The 11,433-nt window shown below is 45.3% G+C and overlaps 1 protein-coding gene across 1 annotated transcript; it reads left to right on the top strand.

Annotated features, from left to right (window-relative positions):
* The first annotated feature begins 6,576 nt into the window (after positions 1 to 6,576).
* Positions 6,577 to 10,992, top strand: Mrpl16 (mitochondrial ribosomal protein L16). Its single transcript, XM_005408066.2, has 4 exons — positions 6,577 to 7,007; positions 7,177 to 7,242; positions 9,085 to 9,233; positions 10,312 to 10,992. The coding sequence occupies exons 1-4, from the start codon at positions 6,794 to 6,796 to the stop codon at positions 10,795 to 10,797; spliced, it is 915 nt and encodes a 304-aa protein (XP_005408123.1). The 5' UTR covers positions 6,577 to 6,793; the 3' UTR covers positions 10,798 to 10,992.
* Positions 10,993 to 11,433: the final 441 nt, after the last annotated feature.

The raw sequence follows: 11,433 nt of genomic DNA, 5'->3' as shown, positions 1-11,433 counted from the left end.
CTGCTCACAGAGTATTTATATTTTAGGAAATACTGTAGGTAATCTAGAGGTGAACTGAAGTGTACGGAGGGGTGTACATGGGTCCTTTCCAAATGCTTTGCCATTTCACATAAAGGAGCTGGTCATCCTCAGCGTTTGGAATCCCTGAACTTGTACTTAGGGACAACAGAGCTCAACTCTGGAGATCCCAGAACCAGCACTGAGGGACAACAGGGCTCAACTTTGAACCAGGAAAATCCCCATTTTTTATATATATAGTTAAGTTTACTGGTACACTTTGGATGTACATAATGATCCTGACATTTATACAAAGAGAGCACTCCCAAGAGGACACACAGTTGACCAAGGATTAAACTGTCAGCTGTGACGACCCAGGCCCAGGCTTGGGTGTGCAGCCACAGCACTGCTCCCAGTATGGAGTCCTGCACTAAATGGACTGAGCTTCTTGTCACAGGTCGCCTGCACCGGCATCGCAGAGCAATGGCCATTCTCCGCTATGAATCTAGATCCCAAGAGGAGCAGCTGTGAGCCACACAGGCCCAGGTCCTCACCCCAAAGGCCAGAAAAAGGCCAAGACTGTCACTGCAAGGGACAGAAACCTCAGCAAAGTGAATAAAGTGCTCTCCTCCCCTTCTTTTTTTTTTTTTTTTTTTTTTGTTACCAGAAATCAAACTCAGGACCTTGCACTTGCCAGGCAGGCACTGTGCTGCTGAGCCCTATCCCCTGAACACAACATAATGCTATTTCTATGCCCAGCAACAGAGCAATAGCCATATAAGCTCTGTGCAGCCCTGTGATGATTCACTTAGAAGTTGCTAAAATTCACACTGAAGATAAAGGACTCTGACATGGAGAACAGGTTCGTGATACACAGCCACTGAGGGAAGCAGCCCACACGACAATTTGTGTGTGAGACAATTTGTGTGCGGTGCCTTTGTTTCTCTCCTTCTGTGCTTTCAAAGTACCATCCATTCGACATACAGTGCAGTCACTGAGGAGGTGGAAACCGAGAAAAAGAATTCTAAGCAAAGATGACATCATTATTTTTGTTTAACAATAAATTGGGCAACCAAAAGCTGTGTGTATGTGTGTGTGTGTGTGTGTGTGTGTGTGTTCACCTGTACTGGCAACGCTTGGAGGAGAGAAAAGAGTTGACTTGGATCTGCTATAAGTTGCAGTGCTGCTTTAAGAAAGGGCCTTAAAATGTATGTATGTGTGCACACACTATAAAAATAAAGGCGGCTGCCACTGGTGATAAAAGAGTGAGAAAATACTGCAAAATAAATTTATCTGTGAATACCCTGGAGCAGGAAATCACATAAATTTACAGACACATCTATGTTTCTAAGATACTTCTAACTTTTTGTATGTTTCCAATACACTTTCTAGTTAGTTTCCATTTGTCATTATCTGGGTAGAGGGTGTCTACTCTCGCACATTTGGGACAATTATGCAGTTTAAGAATTTTTTAAGGCTATGATCCTCTTCTTTCTCCTGTTCCTGATTCTTACCTTTGTGTCATTTAGCACCAGTAAAATACCTAAGAAGAAACAGTCAGTGGGATTTTATCAGTATAGCTGATTTTTTCAAGCTGATAGCGTAGGACTACTAAAAATATGCAACAAAAACCAAGACCAGAAGCACGTACGCTGAGAGAAACCTACCCTTTCCTGTAGGCTCATCTCATATTTTAGTGTCCCTACTCACACTTTCATACACGCCCACAAGCAAGGACTTTTTTACCGGTAAATCCCCACCACTTAGCACAGTGCCTGAAATAAAAATATGTATAAATTAATTATTTCAGTTCCTGGTGGAAAAATATGTGCAAATTAAGATATAATGTGAGGGAAAATATATATTTTTATATATGCATATATATTTTATATAAATATAATTTATATAAATATTAATATTTATTAATAAATATTAATAAAATATATTTTATATATCTGCATATATATATGCAGATATAATGTGAGGGAAAAATCTGGACTCCAGGGAGCTTCCATGTGGTCATCCCGACCTGCTAGTGAACATGCGGAGTGACCAGGGCACGTCTCCAATTAAATGAAAGATTTGTGTGTGAGATTTGTTGCTTAGGAGTTTGGCCTGGAATCTCCTCTAAAACTTTCTTAGTTTGGAGAAGTTTTAAGAATCGTACTCTTGAAGAGATGTACATTTCTTGTAATAAGATACTTACCCAAACATACTGGATTTCATAAAGAAGAATGAATTAGCCAGGCTTAGTGGCACACACCTGTAATCCCAGCACTTGGGAGGCAGAGGCAGGAGGATCGTTGCGAGTTCGAGACCAGCCTGGGCTACAAAGTGAGCTCAAGGCCAGCCTGAGCTGCACAGTGACAGCCTGTCTCAAAAAGACAAAAAAAAAAAAAAAGAATTAACATGTGACAGCGCCCTCCAAACATATCCGTGTGTTCGTGCTCCTTAAGGCATCAGGTCCAAGCATGAATTTGGCCCAGGTTTCAGGGATGATAAAAAGCACTTTTGTGACCTCTGTTGGCTAGGGATGGTAAAGCCTAAACTTCAGGAGAGTGGGACTAATGCAAGGAGAGAGGGAGGAGTGACAGCTAACATCTTCACCCCGTTTATGAACTGTGTGCAGTTTGACTGGCCTGCAACTAAATACGTGAATGACGTGCACGTAGTGTGTGAGTGAGGAAGTACTGTTAAGGAATGGAAAACAGTCGATGCCATCCCCAGCTGAGAACCTATAATTCAAAGCAGCCTAAGCCTGAGTCTCCCTCAGAAATGCAAGTGGCTCTGAGGTTAAACTTTTGTAAAAGACGCAAAAATTCTAGCCAAGAAAATTAAAATAGAGGGTAAAAAAATTAACAAAATGGTTCTAAATTTTGTCTTAAAGAACAAGCACGCAAAAGGATGTTCTTTGGAAAGTAGAGTACAAAAATGAAAAGCTTGCCCAAACACATGTAAAAAGGTGCAGTAAAGTGATGATAAATTAAACAGTGTAGCACCAATGTTAGGCATGGAAATGGAACAAATGTCAAGGCCCCCCAAAATTATGTGAGAATTTAGCACATTATAAAGTCACATTTAAATGAGAATTTCCAACTTCAATAATTATGTTAGATCTCTACTTCTGGCACTAATAGGTGTTATTATACAAATCAATATCGTTACAATATAGATAGATAGATAGATAGATAGATAGATGATAGATAGATAGATAGAAAGATCCATCAAAACATCCCTTACTCCATAACTATGTATGATTATTACGTGTCAATAGAATAAAATCTGTAATGCTTGCAGAGCTTCTCAGGAAAAAAAACTTAAGAAAAGAGTAACATATACTGAAAAAAACTGGAACATATACAACCAGACAGTAGTTAATAAACTTAATACACAAGTAGTTTTGAATTTATAAGAAAAAATGAATAATGCAGCTTAAAATAGACAAAGTCTACAAACAAGCAGACAGCAAATGCAGAAACAAAGGCAAAAATATATGAAATCGAAGAATTAAACTGTTTTGTTTTGTGAGACAGGGACTCACTATGTGGTTCAAGCTGACCTCGAACTCACTATGTAGCCCAGGCGGGCCTTGAACTCACAGTGATCCTCCTCCCTCAGCTACCAGGGTGCTGGGATTACAGGTGTGTGCCACCCAACCTGGTTAACATATTTTATTAGTCATCATTAAACTCTACGAAAGCTAACCTATAACCAGTATGTGGGTTACATAAACAGAACTTGGAGTGCCATGAGAAGTAAACTTTAGTTTACTTTTATCCAATCAATTCAGTGTGGCTGGTTTGTTGTAGTGGGGTTTTTTGTTCTATTTTGTGTTTTGCATTTCCTCATTTTGCTTCAATTTAAAAATAAACTTAAAAACTGTGTTGTCACTGCTAGTATCAGAAAACACTCACACTAAAATGTCCAATACAGTGTAATATATACAGCTCTGAATTCCACACCAAGACAGAGACAGAAATGGAGACAAAATGGAGAAGGGGATCTCCAGGTCCTCATTTTAGGTTTTTATCAATAAAGTAAGATCTCCCTGCCCGATCTCTCACCATTTCTGACCTCCCTGGGGCAATATCTGTTGTAGTCTGCATTGTGTTTCCTCTGTAAGTTGGAGGTCTAACCCCATTCTCTCAGAATATGACCTTCTTTGAAGACAGGGTCCTTCCGCGTTACCCGGGAGCTAGGTAACACAGCAAGGAACTGACAATACACCTCAATTCTTTGTGTCTTTGATGAAAGATTTCAGCCAAGACATGTAGGCTATTGTACAGGACTGTGGTGGCCGAACCTATGCACACCTGTTACTGAGTTTTTCTCTTAAGAAAAAGGATGCTAATGTATGAGTTATTTTTCCTAAACTAAAACCTCTATCTTCGGGTTTAGTTGCAGTGTTGGCACTTTGCAATAACTAAGTGGGTTTGGGGTTGCAGTTGGGGTGCTCGGTCTCTCAGAGTTTTGCCATCACTGCTACAGGATATAAGGAGAGATTATTGGAGAAAGGATAGATTTTCAGAGAAAGAAAAAGACCTTCAAGCATGAAGGTGAGAGACTGATAAAATGACATCTGCACTGAATGAGCTCTCAGGTTATTTGGGGTTTTTTGTTTTGTTGTTTTGGGTTTGTTTGTTTGTTTGAGACAGGGTCTTGCTATGCAGTTCAGGCTGGCCTTGAGCTCACTTTGTAGACTAGGCTGGTCTCAAACTCGCAACAATCCTTGTGCCTCTGTCTCCTTTGTGTTGGAATTACTGGCGTGCGCAACCACGCCCGGTTTCAGGTTATATTTGTATGATTAACTGGGTCTTCCAAGGAATATCCTTCCCTCCTCTGAGGTCACTGTTCTCATGTAAATAAAATGAGCTGTGTTTACCTACTTCAGGGAAAATAGGCTCCTGTTTACTCTTTAGGTGGCTATCTGGAATGTAGCTTGAGACACGTTGAGGTTTTTCTAACCTCTCACCCATTGTCTGGACTTTGTCCAGGCTCTGGGCCTTATTAACCCAGTTAGAGGATGTCACATTCTTTTAAGCTAAAGTTTGAAATCCTAAGTTGTGTGGCTCTTATCTATAGCTAATGATGTAAAAAGTGAAGGAGGGAAAGTACCTTTTCAATCAGCCACCCAGCCACCAGTCCCCAGCCTGCTAGTGACTAACTTTCTGCCAAGCACTTAAGAGGTAACCAAGGTAAAACGAGGTCCTTAGAGTGGCCGTGACAAGCTCCACGAACTCTGTGGACACCTACTGAATGAGGAGGTGAATGACATTATGAACAGCATTCTCCCAGGACCTCTGCCAACCTTTCATGGGCTTTTGACACTGCCGTTCGTGAAAGATTTAATCACAACAGACCTCAGTCCTCATTTGTGGATCCCACTTGGGACCCAGAAGTTTGGATAAAGATCCTCTCTCTTTCTAATTACTAAAAAGCTCCAGGTTTGTGAAAATGACTTCTCCATCATTCTCCTCAAAGGATAACTACACATTATTTCACTGTGAAGGGGCAGAAGGCCCTGTAGGGGGGATAAAGGCCTCATTGAGCTTCATTAAGATCACATTATCTTTTTTTTTTTTTGTTTTTTTTTTTTGTTTGTTTGTTTGTTTTTTTTTTGGTACTAGGAATTGAACTCACCACATTGCACTTGCAAGCTATATCCCCAGCCCTATTAAGATCAATAAAGAAACACTGAAAGCAGTTTCTGCCTCCACAGATAGACTCTGCAGTGGGGTAATGAGGAACACAAAGGAGGGGAAAGCAGGCTACACTTGGGGGAGGGCCCGGCAACACAATCAGCAGGAAAGCCAGCTCCCCTCACCCACCTGGCAGAATGCAGGGACCAGAAGAACCCTGAGGACTCTTATTCAATATGTAGGACATGCCCACACACGCACACACCTACGCACCTACGCACATACACATGAATGTATGTTCTCACTTTAACATCAGTATGATATTGCACCAGATACACACATGTACACAAGGCCCCTCAATCATTAAGTAAGGAGCCTTCATAACAGGCCCTTTCTTTACTCATTCATTACAAAGCGTCAGGGAGACACCAAATGACCAGAAGGCCCAGGTTAGGATGGAAGGCAGTCAAGCAACAGATCAGAGAGCGACAAGGACAAGGCCCACCTGGGGGACGGGAGAGACGTGAGTCCCCAGTAGCAGGGGTCAGGGTGGGTGAGAGCTCGCGGACTTTCAGCTCTGACGCCCCCACCACTCACAGTAAGTGTGAGTCCGTGGCCTTTTCCATCTTTTCCCCACAGAGGCCGTCGTCTGTTATACTAAACTTTGCCCTGTTTTCCTTCGTCACTGGTGCCAGGCTTAGGACCTGGGAGCTGCGTTCTCAGCAGAACGGTGGCTGGCGTGGGAGCTGTCCGCCCCTGGACGTAACACCTGTGACTCATCGGCTTGGTCCCTTCTCTGAGGGACACGGTGCTGGACTCCGGGGCGCACCGTTTTCTGTGGGGTGGCCCTGGGGGAGGTCCTTCGGCCCGCGGGCGGGACCTGCGGGCGGCAAGCCTGTCGCGAGGATTTGCTGGGAGCCAGAGCTCAGCAAGGAGGTCACATCTGACACCTGGCCAGCTCGGGCCAATGTACACCAACAACAAATCAGTGGTGTTTTCCCTCCAGGGAAAGGCCATAACGCAGTGAGTAAAGGACTGCCATGCTAAGCAAACCCCACGCCTTGCCAGTGTTGTGAAACGATGACAAAACAGACGCGGACTGCACAGAAGACGCCAGACCTGGGCACGACCCGCACACTCCCCGCTCCGGAACCAAGATGCGCGGCTCGAGTTTTTTCGGCTTCCGCCGGGACTCTCTGAGGAACGGACCAAGGCGAGCACAACTTCCGGCCCGGCGCTGTGGCGTCCGGGATTCGTGTGCAGACTGGCCTCCTAGTGTCGCTCCTCGCGCCCGAGGAGAACCTGGACGCGCGAGCATGTGGAGGCCGCTGGCGCGCGCCCGTGCGCCGCTGCTGCGGGCGGGTTCGTCAGGTCGGGAGCCCTTTCGGTCCTCAGGAGGCCGCCCCGTCGCGCGCCGCGGCCTCGGCGGCCCGCGGGTCCGGGCGGGAGGTCCCGGGCGGCTTCTCGGGGAGCGCCGGGAGCGCGTCCGCGGGCGCAGGGTGGCGTGTCGCAGCGCATTTAACCGGGATTGCCTTCGCAGGTTCTCGGCCAGCCCCCGCCGCCGCCGCCGGCATGAAGACGCTGCTCCCGGTGCCAACTTTCGAAGGTGAGCCCGGCCCGCCCCGTTGGCGGAGGAGACCCCGTGCCGACCCTGTGCCCCCGTCCGCGTGCACCCTTCGAGCAGTGTGTATGGACGGCGTGGTGCAGCTGGCGGGGCAGGCCTGGGGATGGAACCTACGTCCCCGGCCCTTTTGTGTTTTTCAAGTTGCCCTCGCGGGGCACGAACTTGCGATCCTTCTGCCTCATCCTCCCGGAGTGCTGGGGTTACTACATGTGTGCACCGCCATAGTCCACTGAAGCCATACCCTACTGCCAGGCGGTGTTAGGAAAGCCACACACTCCCCGCTCATAAGGAGCAAACGTCCAATGGCTTCGGCCCCCTGTTGCCCGCCCCTGGACACACACTGCTCTGTGGCCCATGGTCCTCTCAACCAGACCTAATTGACCTCGTATTGGGACTTTTTATTTCATTATCATTTAACAGTCTGTGAAAAGTATCAGTTTATTAAACATAAACATTTAAAGTAGCCACAGTTTTATAAATTTAACTTGCCATTCTTTTATTTTTTTAATGTACTGAAAACCTTGAAAAAATGGAAGGGGACAGGACATTTAGTGGTACTGTCTTCTACACATAATTGTTAAATTCTGTGTTCTCTGGAAGTAGGTATTGACTTGTAGGCCAAAAGAAAAGGTGTTAGTAACTTTGTAGTTGCAGAGAGGCTAGGAGGAGGAAGTTTCTGTAAGCTGAAACATCATAATGTTATGCCCACTGTTGATGTCTGCTTGATGTCTCCTGTTTCCTGTTTCCTGTTGGTTTTCCGCATGGAACCACGCTTCTTTCACTACAGAAATGTCTTTTTTAATGAATCACAATGAGTGTTTTTTTCCCAGAGTTGATAAAGATGCCGCATATGTGTCCTGAAATTGTGCCCACCCACCCTCACCCCACAGGCACACCGTTGCACATTGTAGGAACTGTACAGCGCTCAGCTGAAGAACCTCTGCATGCATAAAAGAAAGCATTGGTCAGAGGATTCCTGGGTTGTAAGTTTCCCAACAAAAACGTGACAGGGCTAGTGAACTTTGATATTTTTATGTACAGTATTGAGTTCTCCACTGTCCCCAATAATGTCCAGAGGCAGTAATTTTTTTAAAATCATGCTGTCTGGCTTTGCCTGTTTCATTGGGTAGCCTAGGACAGATTATAGATGCTTCTAGGCTTTGTGTTTGTCTATAAAATAGACATTAAAAATACAACCTGCCCAGTGTTCATTGACCTGGGTGATCAATGTGTGTTCATGTGTTCACTTTCTAATAATTGACCGTTTGTTTTTGGCCCTTTGATGTATATTAAACATCCTATTATATATCCTAAAAAAATTAACATTAAACATCCTATTATATCCTAAAAAATGGGCCAAGGCTACAAAGTTGTTTTAAAGATTAAATGAAGTAGCGATTTTCAAACAGTTCCTGCTACAGATGTTATAGAATAGGGTTTTAATAAGTGCATTTTGTTTTGAAGGTTAAAATTTTGCTATCTTCAAAAGTTGAAGAATACTTCTATTACTTTATTATCATAACCAGAAGATTCCAGTGTCACTAAAAGTTTCCATAAGAAGAATGTAGGATTTTCTTTTCTTTCTTTTTTTTTTTTTTTTTTTTTTTTTGGTACTGGGACTCAAACTCAGGACCTTGCATTTGCAGGCAGGCACTGTGCCGCTGAGCTATCTTCCCAGCCCAAGAAGAATGTAGTCTTCAGAATTAATTGTTCAGTGGTAACTTTCTTGTAACTTCACTTGAGCATTACTAATCTTTCTAGGAAGAAAGCAGATCCTTTGAGATGTGTAATTTTATTTATTCTTGCTTGTCTGTGGTTCTTTAGGTGTTTCCATTCCAGAAAGGCCCAAGCTTAGATTTGTTGAAAGGGCACCACTTATGCCAAAAGTAAGAAGAGAACCTAAAAACTTGAATGATATACGGGGACCTTCCACAGAAGCTACTGAGTTCACAGAAGGCAATTTTGGGATTTTGGTGAGTAATGAAAGCTAGCAAATTCTTTGTTTTTATTTTTAATATAGAGTGAAGGTACAGTAGCTCCTCACCTTATCCACAGGGGATACATTCCAGGTTTTCCACTGGATACTTGAGAGTGAGGACAGTGCTGAATATATACAAGTGCCATGATACTGTGATGGTCAGTCTAGTAACCTAGATGGGCACTAGGTGACTTAACAGGCAGGTAATTTGTGCAGCGTGGATATGCTAGACAAAGGTGATTCACATTCCAGGAGGAGCTGAGCAGAAGAAGTAAAATTTTAAAATGCTATTTAGAACAGCATGCTGCTTAGAAATTATGAATTATTTCAGAATTTTCCCTTTAATATTCTCAGGCCATAGTTGACCACTCATAAGTGAAATTACAGAAAATGAAATGGGGTGGGTGGTGCTAATGCAAGACAGGCGGAAGAGGCTAACTAATCTGCCCAGACCATGAGTTTCAAGCCTCTGGGTAAAAAAGACAGTCCGTGACGTAGGTTTGGGCAGTTGTGTCCTTACTTGCTGCATGGCTTCTGTAAAGATGTAGCATGAGTTGCTGCACAAGTGGCTGTGCACTAGGGCTTATTTTCCATCAGGCAGCCGGAGACATTGTGAAGTCCGCCTTCCCAGGCTGCATGGTCCACCCCTCCTGACCTCCCAGGCCTTCGGGCCTTTTCTCCGTGCTCCTCACTCCAGCTCTACTGGTCTCCACTCACGCTCAGCAAGCCCTTTGCTTTCGCAGGCCTTTCCATAGCTGTTGATCTGCCTGGAACTATGCTGTTTTCCCTTGGCTGGTTCTTAGTATTTTGGTCCTCAGCTTAAATGTCACCTTCTCACAAAGGCTTCCCTGACTGTCACTGGTATGGGTCTGCCCTTGCTCTCCTTCATTTCTGTTACCCTAGGCTTTTCCTCCATTGTCTGTTGGAGTCCAGACAATGAGTGTTATGGCTTTTGGGAACCTACTTTCATATTCATGTGTGTTGTTACAGCCTACAACCATAAAAGGAGACATAGTAATACAGACTCTGAAAGCTACCCAGGTCCCACGCATCTCTGCTTCTGTTACTTGTAGGCACTTGGAGGTGGTTACCTCCGTTGGGGCCATTTTGAAATGATGCGCCTGACAATCAACCGGTCTATGGACGCCAAGAACATGTTCGCCATGTGGCGAATACCAGCACCTTTCAAGCCCATCACCCGCAAAGGTGTGGGGCAGCGCATGGGGGGAGGCAAAGGTGCCGTCGATCACTACGTGACACCTGTGAGGGCCGGCCGCCTCCTAGTAGAGATAGGTGGACGTTGCGAGTTCAAGGAGGTGCAAACTTTCCTGAACCAGGTTGCCCACAAGTTACCTTTCCCAGCGAAGGCTGTGAGCCGAGAGACACTTGAGAAGATGCGGAGAGATCAGGAGGAAAGAAAACGGAACAACCAGAACCCCTGGACCTTTGAGCGCATAGTGACTGCCAACATGTTGGGGATCCGCAAGGTGCTGAGCCCCTATGACCTGACGCAGCAGGGGCGGTACTGGGGCAAGTTCTACCTGCCCCACCGTGTGTAGCACGGGCACAGGGAACCAGCACTCGTGCCTGTCACTGCGACAAGGAGTCTGTACTACTCTCCTCGGCTTGCCCTTGAGGTCTCCGGGTGGCTGTTAGATTGTAACTGAGGAGCAGCACGTTCAGTAAGTTCTCAAACGCTCTGTTACCCACTGATTCTTTAATAATTAAAGTTGGAGCATCACCTCAGGGTGTAACTTCTTGGTCACCTTAAATCCCTTGGGAGAATAAGGAAGATCGGGGCGCGCCCTGGCTTCCCCTGGATTGTAAATAACTGTCTTCAGGCATTTCACACCACTGGTGCAAGCCTGGCTCCGTGTCTGCACTGCACGTGCGTCCACACTTCAGGGGCCGGCTTCTGTGACATTTTCCCAGTCACAAACAAGGAAAAATGACAGCATAAGGAACTGGGTTTGACAGGTGTTTATTGGTGCCCAGCCACCTGCCTTCCTTCAGTCTTGGAAGAGGGGATGTTGAGGAACGTAGCTCACAGGAAGAAACAGAGGGCACAGTTGGGCTTGTGCAGTGCTTTCCAGGTTGCAGGAGGGAGCGTGTTGGTGCTACGTTTGTGTCCCCCGCAGGGTTTGCATTTTGCATACATAAGTGGATCAGCCCATCGCCAGGCAGCTTTATACAGC

This window comes from Chinchilla lanigera, unplaced genomic scaffold (assembly GCF_000276665.1).
Source record: "Chinchilla lanigera isolate Chin_1 unplaced genomic scaffold, ChiLan1.0 scaffold00110, whole genome shotgun sequence".
Classification (NCBI taxonomy): domain Eukaryota; kingdom Metazoa; phylum Chordata; class Mammalia; order Rodentia; family Chinchillidae; genus Chinchilla; species Chinchilla lanigera.
The sequence above is the reverse complement of the archived record's forward strand: the minus strand, read 5'-3'. Positions and strand labels throughout refer to the sequence as shown.

Coding starts and splice junctions, on each gene's coding strand:
- Mrpl16 (XM_005408066.2), top strand. CDS start 6,794: ATGCGCGGCTCGAGTTTTTTCGGCTTCCGCCGGGACTCTCTGAGGAAC. Junction 7,243..9,084: donor CCCGGTGCCAACTTTCGAAG/GTGAGCCCGGCC, acceptor GTGGTTCTTTAG/GTGTTTCCATTCCAGAAAGG. Junction 9,234..10,311: donor AAGGCAATTTTGGGATTTTG/GTGAGTAATGAA, acceptor TGTTACTTGTAG/GCACTTGGAGGTGGTTACCT.